Raw genomic sequence first — 27,167 nt, 5'->3', positions numbered from 1 at the left:
AAAGAAGGGATAGACTGAGAAGCAGAGAGGATGGAGGACAGACCCCTGAGGAATATCAGCATTGTATAATGGACAAGGGAGAGGAACTGGCAAAAGAGAAGCAGAAGATCAGAAAATGGTGGGGCTCCTGGGTGGCTCAGTGGGTTAAGCCTCTGCCTTCAGCTCAGGTCATGATCTCAGGGTCCTGGGATCAAGCCCTGAATCAGGCTCTGTGCTCAGCGGGGAGCCTGCTTCCCCCACCCCTCTCTTGCCTGCCTCTCTGCCTACTTGTGATCTCTCTCTCTGTCAAGGAAATAAATAAAATCTTAAAAAAAAAAAAAAAGGATCAGAAAATGTTGTATCACAAAAACCAAGGGAACAGAGAATTTTAAAGCATAAGAATGGCCAGTCAAGTCAGATGCCCCTATGGGACAAAGATCAGGGCCAAGAAGTGTTCACCAAATTTAGCAATAAGGAGCTCTTCCATGGAGTAGTAAAGGCCAAGGACAAACTGTAATAGGTTGAGCATAACCGTGTAGTAAGGGAAGAAAGTTGATACAGACTGCAAAAAAAGTGTGGTTAACAAAGGCAAGAGCAATAAGAGAAACCCAAAAATGGAGAAATCAAGGATCTGGTTGTTCAATAAAGCAAAGAAAAGGGATATTGAGAGTATGAGGATGAGGTAACTGGAAGTAGGATATTGACCTTTGCGAAGATGAAGCCTTTACAGGTGTTAGAATGACTTTAGGACAGTGGCCTCGATGGGATTAAGATACATATTCATAGAACTGTTGGCATCAAGAAAGACTGAGGTAGGGTGGTACTTCAGAGAACACTGAGATCACTGAAGGAAAGGCTGGATTTAGAGTGGGGAGAAAGAGTGAGGACAGCGTCAAAAGTCTTGGGTGAATGTAGACAGTCAGCAGTGTTGGTAAACAGAAGGGTAGAAGGTGGCATAGCCAGATCTTGTCAGCTTCAAAAGGAAAAGGGATCATATTGATTCTTTCCTTAAATGAAGTGCTGTATGCAATCAAGGGAGCCCTAAGTAGTTCCATGTGACTGTAAACAGATCTGAGCCGCAGGAATTCTTATTACTGTAAAGAGATGCCAGACTGACAGCACTCCTATTGAACTTGACACAGAGCCCCAGAACCACTCCACAGAGAAACTGTTCTCTTCCTTTAGAAAAGAGCCTGTTTGAAAGTTCTGTAATGAAAGTGGCGTAGAACCAACAGTGGAGAGGGTGGAATCTGATGCTGCCCCACCCCGACTGTATGACCTTGGGAGTGTCACCTCCCTTTCCTGGACATCATTTTCCTCATCCACATTGATTTATTCATCTATGAATCATAACTCCCACTATCTGTTGAAGCCTCATGGCCGTAGGCACATCCGAGATGTTGAGGACAGAGCGTCAAGTAGGACACACCCCAAACCAAGGGCCTAATATTTGACAATTCTAATTCTCTCCAGCAAGCGCATGTGTTTTAAGTGAAAGTACTACAGTGTCAGGGTAGCAGTGTAAAAGCCATGGATCTTTCAGGATCTAGTCAGAAACAGATACGGGTTGAGGTGGCAACTCCTACTTGAGTCCTGAGGGAGTCCATGAAATGTCTACTAATAAACTTCCAAAAAACTGCTTCCATCACTTTAAGAGATCCAGATGGAATTATGCCCAACACATTTACAATTCTGCAGTAAAAATTAAGTGTTCTGCCCGATGGTTGTACATTCTAAAGTACACATGTGCGTGACTCTGCCTTAAAAAGGAGCAAAAGTATTATTATTGGACAATAAATATAATGTATGCCACGAAGTTCCCAAGCAAACTGAAACCAAAGGGAAATTTTTAAAAAATATATTTTTTGAAGCCTCCTGTGTGGAGAAAACTGTGAAAGCCCTCAGCAGGGTGGAAAACTCTGGCATCAGAGTTTTGTTCAAATCCCACCTCGGCCGCTTTATCCACATAGCCTTGGCTGTATTCCTCTGCACCTCATCTGTAAAGCTAAACCAGAAGCCTACCTTTTAGGGAGTTGAGAGGGTTTAATGAGAAATGTTATCGTCTCATGTTAAGGTGACATAATTAAACAATAACAACGACAGGACTGATGTGTGGTGGAAGGAGCCTGAGACGTGGAGTCAGACGCGCCAAGTTCAAACGCCATTTCTTAGCAACTGCAGGTGGTGATGCTGGGCAAATTATGTAACCTCAGTGCACTTCCATTTCCTCAACTGTAAAATGGATTATTTTGAGGATAAAATTATATTTTTATATGTGTGTGTATGTTAGTTATATGTCTATTAGCTTGACCCCTTAGAAAAGTTTGATAAATGTTTGTCCTTTCTTTTCTTTGAAAGTCATTACATATTAAATAAAATTGTTATTTTTCCACTTCTGTGGTTCAGCATGCTTCACTTCCCCTAGATATAGCTGAAGTATAAACCTCATTTAAAAACATGTCAAAAAAATAAAATAAAATAAAATAAAATAAAATAAAATAAAAACATGTCAGATACATAACAGATGTTAAGGGCAAAGAAGAGTTAAAATCACTACAAAAATGTAAGAGGTATTTTATTTTACATATCACTAACATATAATACATAATTAATATAGTTTTGTTATATTCTGTTGCTCCCGTTCCTTGGCTACATTACATTTAGCCTGAACCATGGGGATAAAGTAAATAGAACATCTACAGAGCAATTCAGCATTCAAACAACCAACCAGTAAGAAATTCCCCTTTTCCCTTCTTCCACCCCCGGAGACCAGGGGTTTGGGGGTGGGGTGGCTCACTCAGTCTCTGAGTACAGAGGTGATTTTCAATCTCCATTTACATCTAATTATCAAGTCACAGTCTGCAGGTTGACAACAAGGTCAGGAACCAATGAAATTAGTCCCACTAGAGACCTCAAACTCTCCCCATGAAAAGGAAAGGGAGACAAGAAAGCCTGTGGAGAATAACTTTGACTCTAGTAGGACCATTCGTGGAAAGGTAAGGCAGTGCTGGAAAAACTAGCTGTCTGATATCCCCCAACCCCACCCTCTGCTTTACCAGATTGCATATGTGTGCAAATTGCCTCATTGTAATTAGTAAGTACTGATGAAGGCCCCTTAAGTCCTGTGTTCCAAAATTCTTTCCCAAAAACGTAATGAAATACTGCTTCTCAAGCTGGTCGTTCTAAATCCCGACCCTGGCCACACATTGGAATGACCTAGCAAGCTTATAAAAGATACGGATGCAGGGTCCCCTCTCAGATCAGTTATAGTAGAATCAGGTATGGGGGCGTGGTGAGAGGGCGGGCATCAGTGGCTTTGCACGGGTCCAAGGTTATTCTACTGTCTAACCAGTGTTTAAGAGCAGCAGAGACATCCACATTCTCTAGCACTTAGAAAACACCTTACCCTTTCCACAAGTCCCTGAGAAAGTGAAAATATGAAAGGGAGGGGGTCCTTTAACATGGGCTGGAGCAAACTGCCTCATCTCAGAATCTATCTCTCTGACAGGTGCATTTCTGAGATAAGGAGGTCATATCTTCCTGCGGGATAATGTACACGCAGTAGAGAGTTTCCCTAGATTCTTCAGAATGACCCGCCGAGTCTTAAAGAAAGCCAGCTTTGTACCTTAACCGCACCTTGCACTTCTCTGGCACGTCTGTGGCAATGACCCACAGGGCTGGGTCTCAGGTGGCCGCATGGGTCCCTGCCTCATGCTCCAGTCACCGCAGTTCTTTGACTGATTTCTTTTACTATTTATGCCTCTCTGAGAATCATCCACAGACCCATTTTCCCCCAAATTGCTTACTCTCTCATCCTTCCTCCCAGAGTCTCCCCAGATGAGAAACACTGGAGATTTGTTTTGTTTTTTCTTTTGTTGTTTGTTGTTGTTGTTGTTGTTGTTGTTTTTTAATGCTCCCGTTTATCTTAGTCAACTCAGCACTCACAGGGCTGGGTGCTCGAATATGCTTGTCAATATGAGAAAACAGTAGGCGAAGAATTACGACACGACTCCCCTTTGATTGGACTTTGGCTCCCAGGAAACCCAGTTGGACAGAAACCCCAACCGAAAACAAGCAATAATTGTCCCCCAGTTGTCCCGCCCTTTGCAGATAAATGCCTTGCAGGACCCATGTGGCCATTCCACGGGGGGCCGCCTAGTCAGAGCAGATGTCTGCCAGCCAGAGGTTTGCCTTTGCACTATGCATTTTAAAAATAAGTTTGCTGACCGCCGGGCCTACTCCTAGGTGAGTTGCTTTTCCGTTTGTCTCTGGAATTTCACTTCCGGCTTTGATCTTTCAAGGTCTACTTCTTAGCAGGAAAGCAGGTTAAAAAAAAATTTTTTTTCAACCCACCTTGAGATAGATAGTCCCTGATTTAACCTTTGAAAAAGGGTGAGGAAAAGTACAGGGGTGTGTTTTTGAGAGTTTTCTAAGGAGACCTGTAGCCGTTTCCAGCAATTTCTTTTAAACAGCCATTCAAATGTTAAGGCCAAGATAGTCTTTCAATACTCGGAATGATGAAACAAAGCTGGTTTTCACCAGGGTATGATAGATAAACCTGAGTTTATCAGTATTTCACATCTGAAAACTTTAAAAGAAAGAAAATTAATCTCTCCCTCATTCTGCCTCAATGTCTACCACCCTTCATGGCGGACTACCTCACCTTTCTGCCCCCGTGTCAGGTGAGGGTTAGGCATCTTGCTTTTCCTCCTTGACATCCCAGGTTGTGTCCAGAGGCATACATTTTGACCTCAGGCTTAGGATTGTAGTTCTATCCTTCAAGAAGAATCACCATCTTGCGGACCCATCAGCCATGCTTCCAGCAAAGACTGACTTTCTCTCCTTTTGTTCTGATCCTAATTGGGAACAGGAAACTCATGCCAAGCTGAGCCAGGAAATAAATCATAAGATAGTATCTGCTTACTGAACACCGCTGCTCCACCCGGAATTGCTGGAGAACACATCCGCCATCCAGTACAGAATGATGAAACCCAGGGACAGTATTGAACTATTTCCGATTTTGACAGTATTGTTGGGGGACAACATCTGCCCAAACACTCACCCTCTGCCTTGACATCACTGCAACCTGCAGCCATTTCCACTTTGGTCATCTGACCCTTAGCTTAACCAAATTCTGTTTTAGAAACTGATGGCCATGGCAAGCACATCCTCACCAGCCTCTCGGCTACCTCGGGGGCCTTCGCGCCTCCTGAGCCCCACTCGGCATGTGCTGTGAGCTGAAAAGCCGTGTTCCATTTGGAAAACATTTTCACTTACCTGACATCGGGGACAAAAGGGATTTGGGAAGGCAGTTACCAAAAGTTGCTTTAGCCTTCTGGTACTTACCCTGACCCTTTCTTAAGTTAAAAAAAATAATTTAAACAACCCGCATTCCTGGATTGAGACTCCCGCTGATCAAAAAGGAGAGTCTGCAGGGAAGCCTGCAACCACTTTGAAGTTTGCGTCCCTGGGTCCTGGCCGCACTCAGCTGTTTCAGGGAGGACCACAAAGGCCCCCTGGCCGGCCCCCCAGCTCGGAGCAGATGCACTGCTGAGCCGGATTTGGCTTCGAGTGCCTCACTTCCAAGGCCCTTAGGAGTTTATGAGGGTTACCCTGCTCGAACACTCCGTGCTCTGCCCCTTGACAGACGGTTGAGGTCAAAACAGAGTGTTCAGATCCATCAGGAAGTGAGACACGTAGTTCGACCAGAGCACTGGAGTTTACAAATGATTTTTTTTTTTTTAAATACAGAGTTGATCAGAATGGAGCACTCCTCTGGAGTGAGGCTTCCCAAACTCAGCTGCAGGTGTCATTACTAACGAACAAACCATGTATGTTTGAGCGCGTTACTCAAACTTTCTGTACCTTGGTTCCCTCATCTGTAGGGTGGCAGCTGTATTCTTTTCCTAGTACCAGAAATCAGGCAGCTTCAGACAACAGAAATCTATTACCTCACAATTCTGGAGGCTGGAAGTCTGAAATCAAGGTGTCCACAGGGCTGTGCTCCCTCTGAGACCCTAGGTATGATCCCTCTCTGCTTCTGCTGGTAGCTGGCAATCTTTGGCATCCATGGCTTGTAGTTACCTCATTTCAGTGCCTGCCTCTGGCACCACAGAGCTATTGTCAATCATCCTTCCTCTATGCCTGTTTGTCAGGTTCTAAATTTTCTCTTTGTAGAAGGACACCAATCATACTGGATTAGGGCCCACCGTAATATATTCACTTTAACTTGATTTCCTCTGTAAAGACCTTCTTTCCAAATAAGGTCACATTCTGAGGTACAGGGGTTCGAACTTTAACTTCCTGGATGGGGGAATGGGGTGGGGGGACACAATTCACCCCTTAACAGTGACAACAATAGCACCTATCTAATAAGGGACTCCTTGACAGTTAAATTATTATATATATATTGTACTTAAAGCAACTGTGCCTGGCACAAAACTCAGTATACACAAAATATTCTTTAAAATAATAACTTGTTATTACTTGGATATGCTTTCTAGTTTGGAGGAAAGGAAGAAATTGAGTTACAGCCAGCCTTCAGGGGTTATCATCCGGCTGCACACATTTCACCTGAAGCCAAGTGACAGTGAACTATTGCTACCAGTGAATTATTAGGAATCAATCAATAATCCTTTTGTTTGTGAACATAATAGTGCCCATGAGAATAGATCATAAATGGGACAGTATCTCTTAGGTTTCTCAAAGTAGAATAGAATGTTAAAACCAGTGTGCTAGGAGAGTCATAGCTCTTAACACAGGTCCTGGAAGCAGGTGGCCTGAGTTTGATTCCAGGGTCCATCGTTTATTAGCTTTGCAACCTGAGGCAAAGTCCTTAATTTCTCTAAATCTGTTCCTCACCTCAAAGTGGAAATAAAACTGTGACTTGTTATGGGAAATTCCTGATAATTCATGCCATGTCCTCAGCACAGTGACCGTCCCGCTTTGAGGGCTCCATGGGCACAGCTATCATTATATTTTCTTTTTAATCTGTAAATAAACAACATATTTACAGGGTTCAAAGATCAAAAAATATAACAAAGTATACTGTGAGAAGTCTTGATTTCCCACCCACAACTTTTCATGAGATTTATGTTCTTACGTATAAAGTACTTAGAATCTTACCCCCTCCTGCCCTAACCCATTCTCCTAGGCAGCCACCTTCATCAGTCTTCTGTGCATCCTTCCAGAATGTTTTAGTGCAGATTAAAGCATACAGTCGTATGTAATCTTATCCTTCCCCTTTCTTTCACATACTGTCTTGTACTTTGCTTTTTCCTTTACAGTATATCCTGGAAACCTTGTCGTATCAATTTAGAAGGAACTTCCCAATTCTCCTCACAACTGATTAATTTCCCATTTTGTGGATATGCAGTCCAGATAATTCATCTTTGACTGATGAACACTTCAGTTATTTCCAATCTTTTGCAACAACGTTGCAATGGGTATTTTTAGTCCTATATCAGTTTGCAAGTGGATAATTATACCTGAGGACGAATTCCCAGAAGTGATGTAAAGGAATCACAAGGAAATCACCTTTGTCTCTTTGCTAAAATGGCCCTGTGGCTCCGGGAGTTTGGTACCACTTTGCACGTTCCCCAGCAGAGTATGAGAATGCTTACTGAACCACAGACTTGTCAACAGCTTTCAGTCAGCTTTTTGGTATTTGCCAGTCTCATAGGTAAAACAAAACAAAACAAAACCCTATCTTCAAATAGTTTTAACTTCCCTCTCTCTTTTTATTATTTTTTAATTGAGGTATAATTGATATACAATATGCTCTTAGTTTCAGGTGTACATCATGATGATTCAATGTTTTTATACATAATGAAATGATTCCCATAAGAACGTTGCGTATTTTTTTATCTGTTTAAAGAATGTGGGTATGTTTTCCTTTGTGAATGTCCATGTTCTTTACTCTTTTTCCTATTGAGTTTCTTGTCTTTCCCTTATGGATTTCTATGACCACTTTATAAACTAGTCCTTTGTCTCTGGTATGAATTATAAACATCTCCCCCAATCTGTCACTCATCTTTTGACTGTATCGGTGGTGTGTTTTGGTGTAATTATAATTTTCATAATTATCTTATTCTTCATTTTTCGAGTAGTTAAGAAAGAGCACTAAACTGGGAGTTGGAAGTCCCGGAGTGGCTAGGTAGATGGCCCTTGGAGAGAAACTGCCTGGGTTTGAATTCCAACCTGGCCACCAGGTGACCTCTGCTGTGTAAACTGAGGGAAATTACTTACCATCTCTGTGGCTCAGTTCATCATCTTTAAAGTGTGATGATACTAGTAATAGATATCTCATAGACCTGATGTAAAAATTACGTTAGGTAATAAGAATAAAGGCCTCGAAGAATTCCTGAGGTAAACTAAGTACTCCCAAATGTTAGTAATTATTATTCAATTTATTTGAGTTAAATTTGTCTCAACAGTCTGGAAAAGCACCCAAACATCTGTTAATGAAAAAGCTAGGCTTAATTATTAAATTGAAGATATCCAAAATGTCAGTTTTCCCTCCTTCTTTGGCTGTATACACCTGTGTTTTTAATATTCATATTCAATACAAGTTAACAGATATTTATTCACCAACTACTATTGGACAAGGAGGGTCATTTGTTTATTTATGTCAGTAATACAGTAAATATTTATTGAGTTTGCAACGCGGGCCAGACATTGCATCAGGAATTGCAGTGTAATACTGAACACATTACAAGGGTCTCTCCCCTCACTGGCTTACAGTCAACTAAGGAATATAAACAAATACACAGTGATTGAAACAGCCAAGGTCTCCAAGTGAAGACCATGATGTTAGGGGTGATGTGCTCCTGTGACTTCCAGAATTCCACCATCACCATTTCACCATTCCACTCATCCACTGGCTTCATCTGTTCCAGCCCCTGCAAGGACTTTGCACCTGTAACTCTGCCCCCTCTCTCTTGCATCATCAATAGCTCCCTTTGTACCGAGTCATTCCCATTAATCTACAGACATGTTGTAACACTTCCACTAAATGTTGGCTCATCCTCAGCCTTACTCCATCCATTCACACTCACATCTAGCCTCGTGGAGGGACATAGCACTTGCATTTTGACAAATCTCAAATTTATATCTATGGTGCACTCGCTTCCCTGAACACAATGTCTAATTACTTAAGTCAGCAGCTCTTGAAAATCTAAGAGGCATCTCAAACTTAACATGTCCGAAACATACCCACTGATTTCTCTACCAACCTCACCCAAACTACACCACTCTCTGGCTTTCTCGGGTAATAACCTGGGAATCACACTTGACTCCCCTGTTTGCATCCTTCCCACAGGCAATCTAACAGCACGTCTGTTGGGATTATCCTTAAAATATGTCCCAAATCTGCCCACTGCCTGCTGTCTCCACTGTGACTATTCTAGCCCAAATCACTATCATTTCTGGCCTGTATCCAGCCTCGCCCACACCCCACTAGTCAATTTTCCATCTAACAACCAGAGACATTTTTAAGTCTGTTGAAAACTCTGGGTGTTACTCCTGTTCTCATACTCCTCTAAGAGTTTCCATCAAGCTCAGAATCAGATCCAAACTCTTCACCACAGCCTGCAAAGTAGGAGAGGCACCCTACCTGTTTCTCCAGGCACATCAGCCACCCTCCTTTTTGCTCACTCTTCTCTGTCACTATACTTCGGTGCTTCTGATATACTGTCTCAGGGCCTTTGTACTTACTTTCCCCTAACACAGAACATTCCTTTTCCAGATACTCAATAGCTTCTTTCTGAATGTATCCAAGTATCTAACCAAGTATCATCTGTTTTGGTCAATATTGCTATGTAACAAACCATCCCAAGACAGTAGCTTAAAATAATACCGATTATTTTACTGGTTCATGAGTCCAAGGGTGGCCTGGGCTCCGTGAAGGGGTTCCCATGGGTCTCCCGCATGGATGTAGTCAGATGGTGACTCGGCCCGGGATTCTTATGATGGCTTCTTCACTCTTGTGTCTGTCACTGGGGCTGGGAAGACTCAAACCGCTAGGGGCTGGAACACTTAAGTCTCTTTGAGAATCTGTCTCCACGTCTCTCCTTCTCTCTGTCCTCCATGTGGTAGACTCAGAGTAGTCAGTTTTATCCATAGTGGGAAAGGGCTCACAGCGTGCTTGTCTTGAAGTAAGCCAGCAGAACTCGTATGGCCTTCTCGAACCTTAGCCTTTAAAACATGCAGGCTCACTTCCACCACATTCTACTCAACAGGGAGTTAAGAAAGACACTACCGGCTTCAGGCAGAGGGCACTTAGAACCCATCTTTGTTGGGAAGAATGGCCAAAAAAATTGTGAACACATTTTTACATCACCATACCTCCTCTGAGAGCATTCTTTGACTACTCCATACAAGAAATCTCCCTCCTCAACCCCAGCCCGAGAGCCCTCCTCTTACCCTGCTTTCCTTTCTTTGACTGCTCACATGTCTTCATTGATACTGCATGTTATATCTGCTGGATTCTCGTTTACTGTATCTCAGCCACTAGAATGCAGGCTCTGTGGTGGTAAAGACATGTAGCCCCAGACACTAGAACCATTCCTGACACAGAGCAGGCCCTCCGTGAGGGTCGTTGAATATTGGCTCATTGGGAACACCTGAGAGAAGCTCTTAAGTTAAGACTTGGGAAATCAGGAAAGGTCCTAAAAAAAATGAGTGTTGGACACTGTTGTCCTATTACCTTTTCGTTTGATGAATTGCATGAACTAAGCAAACTGGCAGATCTGTGGGTTAAGAATGCAATCCTAAGAAGCTTATATTTCGCCACTCAAAGGAGCCACATTGCCTTATTTATTGACAAAAAGATTCCTTCCTACAGCAGGTGTTTTTTTTCGCCTGGGTCTGCCACAATGTGTCCTGAGTGTGAGCTGCTCTGGAGGTTTCCTTTTACTAAAGCTGGAATCTCTTCATGGCCAGGAGATGGGAGCAGGCGTGCATCAATGGCCCTTCATTGAATGCATTCCTGGCCCAGACTTAGACCTCCTGTCGTGCTGCTGTACATCACTTTGATCTAGGAAGTGTCTTTCAAGCTGAGATTGAAACACTTAGAGATACGTTTTACTTGATAAACACATTTCATCTAGGAATCCAGAAAGTGCTTTGCAAATACTTCTCCAGTCTGCCTAATAACTCAGCAGGGCAAAAGGCAGGTGGTATGCATTGTACATACACAGTCTTTGAGCCACAAAACATTATCTGCCTAGTGAGTCAGAGGAGCTCAGGAGGGAGCGGTGGGCTCAGAAGGAGCTGTCCAAGATCACTCATCTTCTTTCTTAATATTTATGTAGTGCATTCATTTCAGTACAGCATTCCTTTTGCATAATCTACTACTTCCTGCTGATGATTCCCCAGGGTCCTGCTTATTTTGCCTCCAAGTAACCAGGTATCTGGTGCAATGAAGGGAAAACAGCCAGATGCTCACACACTTTCCAGCTTATTTTTGTCTAATTTGACACCATTTAGGTTTAAGCTTAAAATAGATCCAGGCAAGAACCAAGCTGTCCAACTGATGTGCTTTAAAGATTTCATTTATTTATTTGATGGTGGGGCGGGGGGAGAAAGAGTACAAGCAGTGGGAGTCAGAGAGGGAGAAGCAGGCTTCCCACTGAGTAGAGAGCCGGATGCAGGGCTTGATCCCTGGACCCTGAAATCATGACCTAAGCCGAAGGCCAACTCTAAATCGACTGAGCCACCCAGGCATCCCCCAACTGATATGCTTTAAAGAATGGCTCTATTAAGGAAGGAAGGAAGGAAAGAAAGAAGGAAGGAAAGAAGGGAGAAAGGAAGGAAGGAGGGGAGAGAGGGGGAGGGAGGAAGGAGGAAGGAGGGGAGAAAAAGTATTGACAAAGTTATGACCATTTAGGTCATTTCAAAGAGGATTTACTTGGTGATGTGAGGGGGATATAGCATAGGGAACAGGGCAAAATTGCAGTGAACTAGGAGTGGAGAGAGGTTGATTCTGAATCCAGTTTTGCCACTAACTGTCCAACTTTGGATAAGTGGTATAATTTTGGTTTTAGTTTCTCATCTGTAAAAAAGAACTAATAACACCTACAAAATTTATGTCTCAGAGGTTAGAATAAAAGGTTAATGAGAAAATGAGATTTGAAAATTGTCTAGTAAAACTAGAAGACAAATAGAAGAAACTGGGGGCACCTGGGTGGCTCAGTCGTTAAGCAGCTGCCTTCGCCTCAGGTCATGATCCCAGTGTTCTGGAATCTATGCCCACATCAGGCTCCCTGCTCTGCCGGAAGCCTGCTTCTCCCTCTGCCACTACCCCTGCTTATGTTCCCTCTCTTGCTGTGTCTTTCTCTGTTAAATAAATAAATAAAATCTTTTTAAAAATTAAAAAAAAATTAAATAGAAGAAACTGCTTAGTTAAAAAAACATTTATTGAATGTTGTAGGCTGAATTGTGTCCCCTACCCCCATTCATATGTTGAAGTCCTAACCCCCAATACCTCAGAATATGACTGTGTTTGGAGTTAGGGTCTTTAAAGAGGTAATTAAGTTAAGATGGGTTCATTTTACTGGGCTCTGATCCAATACGACTTATAAGTCCTTATAAGAAGAGTAAATTTGCACACAACTGTAGAGAGGAAAGATCATCTGAACACACAGGGAGAAGCCAGCCATATACAAGCCCAGGAGAGAAGCCTCACAAGAAACCAACCCAGCAAACAGCTTGATCTCAGACTTCTAGCCTTCAGAACTATGAGAAGATAAATTTCTGTTGTTTCAGCCACACAGTTGTGGTATCTGCTTATGACAGATACATGGCACCTGATATCCAGAGGGTTGTAAGTCCCACTCCCAGGACAGGGATGTGATCAGAGGACTTTTCTAGGGGGTCTTTCAGAGGATAGTGTCATTCCAGGGATGAACTCAAATCATGGTCTAGAAGGGCAATAAAAGATTAAAGGCAAAGCTCTGTACTAAGTCCAGAGTGTGAGTCGAACCTGTAAAAAAGAAAAGGAGTCCTTAAGTTAGAAACTGAGAAAGAAGGGAATCAGTGTGTACATAATTTATGTGGTGCTATTATTTATGTAAAAGATGTTAGAGAACAGTCTGTGGTGATGCCAATGTCTTTGGAGCAGGATCCTGATGCCAGTGTGTGAAACAGATGAATAGCCTTTCTCAGCAGCCCTCATCGTAGGCTGGGTTCTAGGCTTGCCAGCAAAAGACTCATCGCTCTGGAGTGTGTACAGTGGATTTCACCTTCCATTGTCATCCTTCAGTCCATACTGTACCCTCTGAACTAGTTATTCATTGAAGCCACTCTCAGTGGCAGGTGGGAAAGAGAAAAGTATCATGTCACAGATCTACAGGGTGCAGTTTCTAGAACCAAGGGAGTTTTCCCTTCATTGCACCAGATACCTGGTTACTTGGAGGCAAAATAAGCAGCACCCTGGGGAATCATCAGGAGGAAATCAAAGAGCCACCAGGACTGCATACCTTTCCAGAGGCTCTAAGGGGGAATCCATTTTCTTGGTTCTTCCAGCTTCTGGAGGCTGCCTGCCTTCCTTGGTTCATGGCTTCTTTCCACTTTCACAGCCAGCAAGAGCCAGTGGGGTCCCTTCTTATGCTTTGAATTTCTCCTACCTCTTCTTCTGTCTTTATATCTCCCTGAACTGTTCTTCTGCATTTAGGAGCTTACACGTTTGGAATGAGTCCACCCAGAATAATATTTCTAAGTCACATCTACAGACACCTTTCTGCCCTGTAAGGTAAAATATTCTCAGATTCTAGGGATTAGGTTAGGGACATGTTGGGGTGTCATTATTCTGCCTGCTGCACCATGTTAGAAAATTTGGATTTTATCATAAAAGTGATAGGAAGCTTCCAGAAATGTTTTCAGGAGGGGTATGGTACAATCAAATCTGCATTTTTAGAAGATCCTACATACAATTTATGGGAACTGGATGAGCAAGACATTGTTGTCATCCAGGAGAGATGTAATCTTAGTGTAGAACAGAGAAGCATCTGTCAGAACTGAAGCATAGATGGATTTGAGAGTCATTTACGAGACTAAACAACAGATTTTAATGGTTGATTAGCTATAGGCGATGAGTGTGAGGGTTGCAGGATAAGACAGGCAGCACCCAAGCCTCTGGTCAGGCCAACTGCATAAATGAAAGTGCTGTTTACCCAGACAGTAAGTACAGGGGAGGTACAGCTTTGAGAGGAGAGAAAAAATGATGGATTTGTTTTGAGAATATTTTGAATTCAATGGACCATAATGAAATCCAAGTGCAGATGTCCAGTTGGGAGTTTTATCCAAGAGCTTAAAATTCAGGAGAGATGTCTGGACGGCAGACTTATCTCTGAGCATCATTAGCATATGCATGGAAACCAAAGCCCTGGGAAAGTGTAGAGAGAAAAAACAAAAAAGTGGATTCAAGGACAAGGCCTGGAAAAACAGCATTCCAGAGACCTTCTAAGGAGGAGGAGCACATGGGTGAGTAGGAGAACCGAAGGAAGAGAAAGAAGAAATGGTAGTTTAGTGTCATTCAGTCCAAGGGAAGAGAGTATTTTAAACAGCAAGAATGGCCAATTACATTGACCCCTGTGAGGAAGTCAATAAGAGAAGCACTGAAAAGGACCATGTGAGCCACATGGCAGCCATCATTGGCTTTGGCCAGAGCAATGTCCCTGGGGCAAGAGGGCTGAGCAGTTGATTGGGAGTAAGGAACAAAATACAGGATTCAAAGTACTCTCCCAAGGAAGTTGGCTAAAAGGATGAGAGAATTTAAGAAGTACCTAAAGATGAAAGGGGAGATGAAACTCTTTTTTTTTCCCCTTTTTTATGAAAGAGAAACAAATATGTTGATAACAATTCTTTTACAAATTCGTTTACATTGTGAAAGGGCAGGAATGGGAGCAGCTGGAAGGAAATGTAGAGTTCACAAAGAAGGTATTTTTTGCTCATTCATTTGCTTCTTTCTGTTTAGTATCAAAAACTTGAACACAATATACAAACACATGGAAAGAAACTGGGAGGGAGAAAGAGTTTTAATGGAGACCACGTTCAGTTGGTCAAGGTCTCAGAGAACTGGGATCTAGAGCCTTTGCGGAGGCAATGGCCTTACGGAGCCAGCCCTCTAAATTAAGAGGCTGCACTCTAGAAAGGACAGGTGCCAGCTCTGGGAAGTCGGGGCAGAGCATTCATAGGATGCTTGTTCAGTGGTTTTTGCTTTTGGTTTTGTTTTGTTTTGTTTTGTTTTGTTTGTTTTCTTTCATTAAAGAAGATGTCATCCAAGGAGGTGTTGTAACCAGAAGAGATCCAAATGGTGAACCAAGAAAGAAAGTTCAAAGCTCAGAAAAGCACAGCTGAGCTTTGGATCTGGGGTGGGAGGGAAGGCTGTAAGGGCCAAAGTATAAGTGTTAAAATGCAGAATGGTGAGGGGTTAGTCCTGAAGCAGAGTGTGAAGGGTTAAGTCTTGTTTAGGATGTGAACAGAGCAGGGGTAGGAAAGCTGGGCTCCCAGGTGCTTTCCTGATCCTGCTGGCTTACAAGAAAACCAGGCAACTGGAGGCTTTTTCAGACTCTGGGGTAAGCAAAGTGAAAAAAGGTCTCTAGAAGGTAGCGGGAAATCTGAGACTAATGCACATAAACAGGCAGTACGATGAATTGCCTGGTTCCCTCATCACCATTACTATATTGTGGTTAGGTCAAACGTTAAATCACAAAGCAGTACAAAAATTCAATAAGAAGACCAATTGAAAACATAAAGCTGCTTATGATCCAATGTCAAATGAGAGATCTAGTAAAATGATAATTTCTTTGATTTTTGGAGCTCCTGGGTGGCTCAGTAGGTTAAGCATCTGCCTTCAACTTAGGTCATGATCTCAGCGTCCTGGGATCAAGTCCCACATGGGACTCCCTGCTCAGCGGGAGCCTGCTTCTCCCTCTTCCTCTGCTCATGCTCTATCTCTCACTCTCTCTCCCAAATAAACTTAAAAAAAAATCTTAGAAAAAAAAGGATAAGTCCTTTGATTTGGAAAGCAGAAAAATAGTAAATAAATCAGACTGGTTCGGGAAGACTTCTTGGACACAGACACAAGTCACGCCATGAAGTTGATGATTCTGTTCTCTTAGTTATGGCCCACAGGTAGTAGAAGACAATGAGAAGCCACTTCCCATAGACTGCAGAATGAGCTCTTGGAGCGAATGGTCAGAATGTGACCCTTGCCTCAGACTAAAAGTAAGTGTCATTCCCCACCAATTCATTCCCCACCAATGACCCCAAATGGAAACTGAGTTGCCAGTATCTCCAGGAAAAGGACTAGGAGGCAGGGAGCTCCCACCCCCACCCCCACTGAGTTCCCAACTAAGAAGGAAAGATAAATATCTATTGGATGAGGCTCAATTTGCCTAGAAATCTCACCATGGCACACAATAATAAATGTGTGCCTTGAAGAACCAGATGCTGAAGGAGAGACAGCCAACCCTAGCATGCGAGGTATTACTTTAATATTGCTGACTACTTTTAGGGCTTCCATCTTGAAACAATCAACTTAACTTGTCTAGAGGGCTACAGTGCCGTGGACACAGTTTTAGATCATTACCCTTTTTTGGCCATAGAAATTCTAATATTTCCAGCTTGTTTTGCGCAGTTCCGTTCAAGGAGCATTGAGATCTTTGGACAATACAACGGGCAGAAGTGCATAGAGGCAGTGGGAGACAGACAACAGTGTGAACCCACTGAGCCCTGTGAAGACGTGGAGGAGGACTGTGGCAATGACTTTAAATGTGGTACAGGTAATCCTCGCAGCCCCCTTACTCCCCACGGGCTTCTGTGCGCACTCGTGAACAAAAAGAACAAAGCCTGCTTTTACACGCTTATGCTTCCAAGTGCGAAAGGGGCTGGTCAAAGGGCTTTCTGTAAATGTACAAAGAATTCAAGTATGTGCCTGTTGCCTCCCCTCCATTGTTAAAGTCCATTTGCTTACATCAGGAAGAGAGAGGAAATCTGGCATGCAACACACAGTGTCTTTCTTGATTTTGATCACAGGCCGATGCATCAAGAGACGGTTTCTGTGTAACGGTGACAATGACTGTGGTGACTTTTCAGACGAGGATGATTGTGAAGGTGATCCCCGTCTCCCCTGCCGTGACAGAGTTGTGGAAGAATCCGAGCTGGGGCGGACGGCAGGCTACGGGTCTGTACTTGGCTGAAATGTTTCTAGATGAAGATGGGAGAAAGGAACTTCCATCTTTTCCTGCTGTGCTAGGGTGGTGGAGGGTCTGCATGGGGGCAGGGCAGCCCCTGGTCTGCATTCTCCTTGAAACATGCTTGAGCTTAAAAGAAGGTAAGTGCAAAGTCAGTATCTCAAGATCATTTAGACAAGGTGCCTGTCCTCAGGAAGGGGTCTGTACAATCAGGATGATAGGTGATTTTCTCCGAGTCCGGCAGGAGGTGACACACCTCAGTTAAGAACTTCAGAAAGGCCACAGCCATGTTCAAGTGACATGTTATCACTTGACATTGAATTGCCAGTGGTGGGTCTGGCCATTCAGATGTTTGAATTGTCGGTGAGGCTGTCTTCCATGGGAACTTGTTCTGGATAAACATCTGGTTATAAGTTCTCAGAAGAGTACAGCATTGTAGAGCTGACCCAAGAGGAAAGCGCAGAAGAAGCAGCTGTGATGTTGGTTGGTGATGGTGTTGAGACTCCGGTTCTCATTACAAAGTGAAGTTTCGCCCATTTTCTGTGCAAAATGTAGGGACTAGGGCCAGCTAAGCTCAGATGAGAAGTCTTGAACAGTTTAGAACTCGAGAGTTTTACAGAATAAAGACCACTAACCAGAGATCTGTGTTCTAGGAATTAGGAAAATGATGTAGGTCCAAGGGGCTGTTCTATTCTGTTCCATATAGTCAGAGAACATTCCAGGGATGCCCATGGCATAGTTTCCATTTCAGTTTCCAAAAGTTCTGAGCTGTTTTCAGTAATGGTACTTTGGGTAGATTTGTTGCCAAATTGTACTCAACAGAGACACATTTTTCCCCACATCCACTGGTCTATTGATGGAGATGGCACGTGGCTCTGTTTCACTGTCTGCCATGCGATGTGTCTTATCAACCTCATAAATCTCAGTGCCTGGTTCATCACAGATGGTCTATCAACACTGGAGAATAGACAAATAGGTGAATTAATCAATCAGCTCATGAATTAATGAAAATAAATGCTTCTAAAATACTGTCAACTGGCATCAGGTAAGATTGAAACCAGGTCCCTAGAAGTAAATTCAGGTTCAGGACTTAATTCCTGGGACGGGGATAAGGAGAAGAAAGAAGATGAGGGCAATGGTAAAAGCAAGGCTAATAGAGGGACTAAGGTACTGATTCTCAACCAGGGGTGATTTGCTCCCCAGAGGACATTTGATGATGTCTGGAAACTATTCTAGTGGTCATAACTGTGGGGGATGGGACAGAGGACTCAGAGGATGAGGGAGCACTGCCAATATCCAGTGGGTAGAGGCCCTGGATTGGACCAATCCTGAAAGGCACACAGTGGCCAGACCCACAGCGTCAGTAGAGCTCAGACTGAGAAACCCTATCCAGGGTAGGGGGGGCAGTTCCTAAGGTAAGGCCTCTGGATCAGGGTTGGCCATAAACGGAGATGTCTTCTCCCTCCAAGCTAGATTGAACTTGCACTTTTTGAATCTCAATAAGGAGAAAAATCCAGGGTACCAAGAGTTAGGAAATGGGTAAAACATTTCAACACCCTTTACTTACATTATAAAATCTCGTCCTAGCAGCATTCAAGTATTGCCTACTAAGTGTCTTTGGCTCCTAGCCTGAAGGTAGGAGTCTTGAATACAGTGTATGGTCTTTGTCTCCAAACACAGGAGGTTCTTTTAATAATTGTCAGTAAATGCTATGGGGGTTGTCAGACACCTTATAACCAGATCACAGCCTGCTCCAATGAGTTCTGACTCTTTCTCCTACTTTCCTCAGGGAGAGACTGTTGAGTCCATGGTTGAAGTCCATTATGACATTGTTTTTGTTGTATTTGGGATCCAAGAAGCAGTTTTCTCCTTAATCTAAACAGATGGGCTTGAAGCAGGGCTTTGCACATATTATGTATTTTCACTCAATGCAAATTTACACCTTGTGAAAGGATATAGAAATTTTAGCCCGCTCACCTGAAAAACAATCATTTGTAATCTATTAGTTTTCTTTGTTCAGAGAACAGAGAAATGGATTATATAGCATTTGCTAGAAAGTTTCATAATGAGGCATCCCAGGGAGCTGGGTAATTATATCATCTTTTGCCACGGTAAGGGCTGGTGACAGGGAATGATATAGGGTTGAGTCTTCAGGACCAAGGAAGAGAGTGGGGGCCCCCCGCCATGGGGAAGGTTGGCTGAAGTGGTAAAAAATGAAGTAGGTCCTCATCGAATAATTCCACCAGTATTCTTTATTAAATTCCTCATTACCATGAACAATTACCTGTAACCAGTCTTCCTAAAGTCTATTATTCTCCAACAGCTTTCATTGGCATAATGTTTTGAACTTTCTTTCCTACATTTTTTTTCTATAGATTTGTCATAATAATCCTGAGGTTGTCAGAGAAAGTATTATATTCACTTTACAGGGGGAAAAAAAGGGGGGGGGGAAGCCAGCAAGACCAGTTTAGTCTCTTTCAATTCTGGCAGAACTCTTTAGTTTCTAGTGGAACTAAACCCAAGTTTCTCTGACTTTTAGAAACTCTATTTTTTTCACCATGCCACCATACCTTGGCCTCTCCCCCCATGCTCGTCAGCACCCACGTCATTTCCCCCCATCACTGCAAAGCCCGTAAATCAACACTCTAACTTCAAAGCAAAACTAACCTTAAAAAATGGAACTCCTTAAGTTGATTTTCTGAATTTTTGAATTAAGAGTATAGAAGAGGGGAAATCAGTAATTAATATTTAAGAAGCATTCTCAGAATGACATGCTTTATTATATCAGTGATATTCTTCAATCCTATGAACATTCTGTATTTATTTACCAAGCATGGCTATTATTCTTCCAAGGGGCTCTGGGATATATTGAATAGAAGTAATAGGAGTAAACACCCTAGTCATAGCAACAGGCTTAGAAACTGCTTCTACGTAATCCTATCTGGAAAATGTCAACAAGTCTCACCAGCAGTCATATACAATCAGACTCTTTCACACATGAAAGTCACAAGTACCCACAGTCATTAATTTATACCTTTTTTTTCATTTGAAGGACTCCCCCTTAAATTCTTAATGCCAGCAGAATTCCCTTGTAACACAAATGTTTCCGCCTTTTGCCTTGTAGGCATTTGAGGTTCTCCAGAAGTGTTTAGGGAAATCCCCAACCCATCTTGTGCTCATTGAAAAAATAGAAATCCAAGCCAGCTGTAAATGATGTATGGTATGCAACAAATTACTTTTTTATGTGATCTAAAGCATAGAACCCCTTCTGTGGCCGGATCTCTCTTTTCTGTTCACCTGGCAAATTGGAACTGCTTATGGTTCTAGATGTTGGCATGAAAACAGGCATCTCTGGGTGCTGCTAAAATACACATGCTTTTTTTTATTTCCCGGGTGATGACATTCCAACCATAGAAGTTTTCATGTTTCTTGGCCGAATAAAAAAATTGGCTCATTCTAGACTAGACTGGCTGTCTCTGTAGTGGTGGAACCAAGTCAAAGGTTTTGAAACATTTCTTCCTTAGTCGTGCTTTAAACTGTGGAGCAGTTTCATTGCAACTTTCCAGATGGATCCGGCCAACTAGTCAATTTGCTGTTCTGTAAAACAAAATCTTCAAAGTAGGGTATGCATACTGCGAGATGCAAAGACTTTCTAAGGGGGAGACAGGTAAGTTTTAAATAATAGTTCTCTCAACTATGAGTGGCTTAACTCATCTATGGTACAAACAGTGAATCTTCAATTCCATACATAAATATTTTTCATAAACTCAGAAAGTTTAGCAACTCAGTAGGATCCAAGTTGTGAGGCCCATTCTCTCCTCTCCCTTCCCCTTTTACAATTACTTAACTATCACCTTCCAGAAGAAGAGTGCTCCCCTCACCCATCTCAGTTTTACTCTGCAGTTGAAGAACCAAAAAACATTTCCAAATATTGGTGCTCAGTTGGACGCCAGTATCTTATAAGTCAACCCATCTCCACTTCTTTTTGAAAGATATGGTAATCAATTATCAGATAATGGGTTATAAAAATAATTCTTAATGATAGACTAGTGATCTTTTTTTGGCGCAAAAACTAAGGAGACCAAAGAATCAAGTGACCTTGCCATGACAAAATGCCTTCTATGCTTTTCCACTGACGTACGTGAGTAAAGTTTATCAACATTAATATCTACAAAAATGGAAAGTAAGAATACGATTGATCATGAATCTCGTCTTTTTCTAGCAATAAGTAATATTAATCCATGAAGGCAGGAACTCATCACTTAATTAAAAAAGACATCCATTCAATTCATTGAGACACCTTTACAAAAAAAAAAGTTTGTTAACTATTTAAATTTGTTTAATATACCTATATATACTGCTAATAATTGTAAACTCAATCCAGAGGAGTTTTTAATTATTTAGACCCAATAGTCAAAGGATACTTATTATTTGTAAAATTTCAATTAATACCTTTTTGATACAAAAAAGTATTTAAAAAGTGATCCATTAAAAACTTCCAAGCTAAAATAACATTACATTAAGCTAAATTTCTGTGGTGGAAATGGACTAGAAAAATAGACTGAAGAATCAAAAGGGGGTGGGTTCATATGGGAAATCTCTATATCTTTCACTCATTTTTCTGTGAACCTAAAATTGCTCTAAAAAATAAAGTGTCTTTTAAAAAAAAGAATCAAAAGGAATACTACAAAATGTCTAGTTGCTAAAGAAATATAAACATTGCAGGGATTGGACAACCACCATCACTATGGTATTTATAGTTCATTGGATTTATTTTAAAAAGAGGCAAAATAACTATAAGATGTAAATATTTATAGCATGTTGAGAAATTATATCCTTTGCAACTGCTTAAACTTAAGATGAAAAATCTTAGATGTCACGCCAGCATTGTGCAGGCAGGCAAAATTTGTCATAATTTTTTATAGAGTAGACGAACAGAAAATCTGAAGACTACTGCCTGAAATCATGCCATACACATTTCCACCAGCAGGATTTTGCTCACACCGTTCGTTCCACCTACCCTTCCGTCCCCATTCTGCAGCACCCAAACCAAATCCTACTGCTTCTAACCTCTATTTATGACGCTGCCATGAGGTTTCTTCCTTTTGGGAACCTGTGTGGCAATTGCCTGTGCTGCTCATTGGCTCATCAAGTGTATTTGACCTTGGACTCTTTTTTGAAATTGGTGGTTATATGTCCGACTCCCCAGTTTGAATATAATTTTCATGAGATCAAAGACTGTGTATTAACTCTCTTAATATTACTCATTATTTACTACAAACACTACACTCTGTGAGGGTATCATAGTCACCCAAGAGTTCATCATCATTATAAGCAAAGATTAATGTCATTATTCCCTGTAAGTGAAGAGGTACAGGGTCTCTGTTAATAGAGATTTTTGAAGGACAAGTTCACTATAGAACAAAGAAAATGTACTGGTTTGTTGAAGAAACAAGCAGATCATTTGTTTCCAGTGTTCCTTGTCTTTGTATCAAAACCTTAGTCATACCAAAGGGGAAAAAAGTATGACTCATTTGCTGTGGTTACAGAGATGGGTGAAGAAGTGAAGCTGAAATGTTAACCTGTCATGAGGCATGAGATGTTTGAGAAAGTAAACCAAATATTAATGTCTCTTTTCTTTCTTATTCAACTAAATCTGATTTTTTGGCCCTATGTTAAATTTTAGGGTCATAGCATTTTTCATGAAAGGTTCTGGTAGAGCAAAAAGTCAGAAGTGGTTAATTTTAACTGCATTTAGCTCTGAGAAAGATATCCCTAAATTTGTTCCTTAAGTACCTTCCTTTAAAGTTGAGTTGTAACGTCATTTTCTTTACAGATTCAAAATTCATTAAGAATGTGCCATTTGGAGGCACCTGGGTGGTTCAGTCAGTTAAGCATCTGATTTCGGCTCCAGTCATGATCCCAGCTTCCTGGGTTCAAGACCCGTATCAGGCTTCCTGCTCAGTAGGGAGTCTGCTTGTCCCTCTGCCCCATTTCCCCCGCTCAAGGCCTCTCTCTCTCTCTCGAATAAATAAATAAAATCTTGAAAAAAAAAAAAAAAGATTGTGTCGTTTACGTGAAGATGTTATTTTTAACTAACCCACTGGCGGTAACATATTCTCGATTATTTTTCTTCCATTAACAATGGGTTTTGGAGCAAACCATCAACACCCTTTGACAAATTACTCTTGAAACCAACATCCAGATTTATAATCCAGTTCATTGGAGTTTGGGATGTTATCTAGAGCCATGGAAGAATTTCTGCATTTGTCTCAAACTCAGTTATAGATGTACAGAGCAAACCCTTCTTTGGCTTCCCTGGTCTGGAGCCATATATTTTGGACTAGACAGCAAATGACCACTCCTCCAATTAACACAAGTGTACTTCCCAAAGAATGAACTGCTCCTTGTTCATACATTGCTTTTAAGTCTACAAATCAAACTTAACTTTTTAAAAGCTAAATAAGATTTCTGTTTCTGAATTAAAGCTTGCCAAATAAAAATATTTTGCTGAGAGGAAAAAGTAGAACTTTTGAAAATGCCTTGTCAGGATGCTGAAATCTTTGTATTTCCCCTTGGAAAGTATCATAGAAATAATACAAGCCTGGAGGAAATGAGGTTCTTGACAAGCAATGAGACAGCTGGAGGAAAAGGCTTATGTTTAAAGAGAATGGGGAGAGAAAGAGCCCCAATGTTGATTCATAGATTAAAAATTACATGCATATGTTATACAACTCCCCTGAGATGCTCTGTTCTCAAATAATTTAAATAGGCAGTATTACGGAGTTGGCTCTTAGCTCACTAAGGGAGGTTAGCTCAGAGTTACAGCAGTGGAATTTAGACTCTAGGAGCCAGATGGTCCCTGGTTCCCCAGTTATTGCATTTCTTTCATTGTGCTCTCAACAGTGCCCTCGATGCCTGGAAGTTTATAAGGCCTTCCTAAGGTATGTTTGCTGCCAGAGACGTAAAGCAGAAGTGAGCAGACCCTTGCTTCTGTTCTTGATTATATCATGCATATATGGGGTGATGGGGACATGAGCCAAACCTCTCTCTTTCCCCCAGCTACAGAGGACTGCCTTGCATTAGCTCCTGGGATCTCTGATATTACTCTGTTCATTTTCAGGATCAACATCTTAGGGATGGACCCCCTAACCACACCTTTTGACAATGAGTACTACCATGGACTCTGTGACCGCATTCGGGATGGAAACACCCAGGTCTACTACCGCAGACCCTGGAACGTGGCTTCTCTGGCCTATGAAGTAAGTCTCCTCAGAAGCAAAAGCATTGCTCAGCTTTTAGCTGAAAAGTCACTTCCATAAATGTAATACTAAATAATGTGAAAATTTCAGTAGAATGAGAATCTGATGGGAATATACGATTGACTGAAAAGAAAATGTATAGCTTTGATCTCTTTAGGAAACTCCGGTGGTCTACAACCAACCCTCAGTAATGTGCACCTAGTGATAGTTTTTGCAAATACCCAGACTCCATGAAAAGAATCATCTAAGATTCTGATAAAACTATAAATTAAATTAATGCTGATTTAAGTACTGGGTACACTGCTCATGCTATTTAAGCTCATTTTTTTGCTAGTCTACCAAAAAAACTCATCTTGACATTGGTTTTTTCCTCAGCATTCCCCTTGGGAAAGCCTGCCTAACAAATGTAAGTGGCTGTTTTCACTCACCTCAAACCCCTCTAACTCTTGTTAAACTATTTCTTAAAATGAGGTCTACTCTACCCAGTGCCACCCCAAATGTAACCACCTTCTTGAAAGTCACCTAAAGTCTCTAGAACCATCCACAGATTGGACCCCTTCATTTAAAGGATTACTAGTTATCACCATTAGAGAGTTTTTTTGGGTCTAAGCAAGATACAAATAAAGAATAATAATTAGCTTACTCTGAACCAGGAGCTACAAAATCTTTTTTTCAATGGTCCCATTGATGATCTATAATGTTTACTTTACTCAGTTTTTGCAAAGTCTTTTATCACTGTTGTCACTCACAGCATTTTCCAAAACACGTATTCTTTTCAATAAATGTAGTTAATATTTCTTTTATTTTTAATAATGTTGTAAAACAGTCCATACACATTGCAGCCTCTGGCATTCCTACTCTTCCATGAATACTAAAGATTTTAAATTCTGTACTATTCGACCAGCATTTCTTAACATGTGTGACCACGTTATCCTTTTTTTTTTTTTTTGTACGTGTAAGTCCAGCATAGAATCATTTTCCCACAAATTTAAGGGAACATGTTGGATTATTGACTTTTTCCTCCTCATGCCAAGTTTACCTTCTTTAAGCACCTTTTTTGAGGGGAAGATGATCATCTTTCTAAAGGTTATTACAAAAGTTCTAATTTCTTAAAAAAGAATACCGCAAAGATAAGGTGACCTTTGTCATTGCTGATGGAAGAATGGTTGTTGGAGTCTTACTTTGTTTTTTAGTTCTCAGGTCTGCGTCATACAGTTTTCCTCTCTTCGTCCCTGTGATCAGCCTCTTAGCTTCTCTCTAGGGGTAGGAATGACCGTGAGTGACATGAGATGGTCAGGGCCAGGACCTTGCCTATGACTGATCTTGAAGCTCCATTTGGAGAGAAAATTCCCCATTTTCTCTTCTTTACAACCCTGGAAATAGATGGGTTTCTGTACTCAATATTTTGTATTTTACAAAGGTGATGTGTTATTTACCCTATATATTGCTTCTGTCCCACGGAAGTTGGGAGCAGCATCTCATAGCCAAGGAAAACTAATTGATGTTCACACAAAGTGGGAGAAATGAAGACTGCAGCAACTTTTTATCAGTTCAGATCAGAATAACATCTCTAAGCGAGTCTTGGCATCAAGTTGATTAAAAAAAAAAAAAAGCAGAGAGGATTATGGGCCTGGATGGTGAGTCGGTGTCAGCTAAGGAGGAGTGCTGGTAGAGTTGGCTGGAGGCTTGCTAAAGTCCCCAGATCACCTTCTTGGTGCTACAACAGCTGGTGGTCCCCTCACTCTCGTCTGTGATGGTCTTGGCAAGTAGCCAAATTTGTTTCTACCATACATAAAAGAACATGAGCTTATCCAATGGAAATCTCTATTTTTATTCATTAGAATTTCTTCCTACACCTTCTAATATCCAATGGGATAGTTTACTTCCTTTTTTTGTGTATTTTAGTATTGTAACTGAATACATTTTATACTTCCTTATAGCCTGTTATGCTAATACCCTATGCAATGTGTACACATGATGCTCAACACATTTTTGTTGGATGAATTAATTTTTAAAATCCTGTCTTTGTTACTCATAGACAGTAATTTACTGTCTTTTATGTTTTGAAAGAATTCTACCCAACTATCGGTGTATGAGGAATATTTCTTAATAATGACGTCTGCCTCTGACACATTCACACTCCCTCAGTGCCTCTTCTCTCAAATGTGGCTCTGGTTCTCTGGCTTTCCAGAACACAGTACATAAAATGGAATCCTAGCTCTGCTCCTAAGCAGCAGTGAGATCTTGGGTAAATTATTTATCCTCATTGTGCCTCCGTTCCCTCATGTGTAAAATAGAAATACTGGTGTCTATCTCGTAAAGATAAATGAGTCTAAAACAGCCGGGAAGTTACTGGCACATAGCAAACCCTCAATAAATATTTGCTATCATTCCTTTTTTAAAGAATATAATTAGTAAAAGACTTCACTACAATTTAGTGTGTAATTAGCATTCACATTACAGGTCAAGGTTTACTGGCTATCTAGTAAGTCAGAAGTAATACTGAACCACTGAAGCCTGCAATTATGGGGAAGAAAACAGGGATGGTGACATGTACAAATCAGTTACTTTTTCCTTAGCTTTATTTGGTCCTCTCCAATTTTGTTCTGGAAAGTAATAATTTGTAAATCAGATTTCAGGTTTTCATTACCATTTTCTATAAACCTGGGTCACCATTAATACATAAGATTTAAGAAATCAACGAAGAATTGTAAAAGGTACCTGGATTCTA

The 27,167-nt window shown here is 41.4% G+C and overlaps 1 protein-coding gene across 1 annotated transcript in view; it reads left to right on the top strand.

Annotated features, from left to right (window-relative positions):
- The first annotated feature begins 4,113 nt into the window (after window positions 1–4,113).
- The window catches only part of C9 (complement C9), a 50,453-nt gene continuing 27,399 nt past the window's right edge, over window positions 4,114–27,167 (top strand). The window contains exons 1-5 of the mRNA XM_032851372.1: window positions 4,114–4,224; window positions 16,101–16,206; window positions 16,619–16,763; window positions 17,017–17,164; window positions 24,298–24,436. Coding sequence (XP_032707263.1) covers window positions 4,148–4,224; window positions 16,101–16,206; window positions 16,619–16,763; window positions 17,017–17,164; window positions 24,298–24,436 — 615 coding nt within the window. The 5' untranslated portion in view covers window positions 4,114–4,147. The remainder of the gene's footprint in view (window positions 4,225–16,100; window positions 16,207–16,618; window positions 16,764–17,016; window positions 17,165–24,297; window positions 24,437–27,167) is intronic.

The sequence above is a fragment of the Lontra canadensis genome, unplaced genomic scaffold (assembly GCF_010015895.1).
Source record: "Lontra canadensis isolate GAN:19392208 unplaced genomic scaffold, GSC_riverotter_1.0 scaffold5, whole genome shotgun sequence".
Taxonomy (NCBI): domain Eukaryota; kingdom Metazoa; phylum Chordata; class Mammalia; order Carnivora; family Mustelidae; genus Lontra; species Lontra canadensis.
This window is presented reverse-complemented; position numbering and strand designations above follow the sequence as displayed.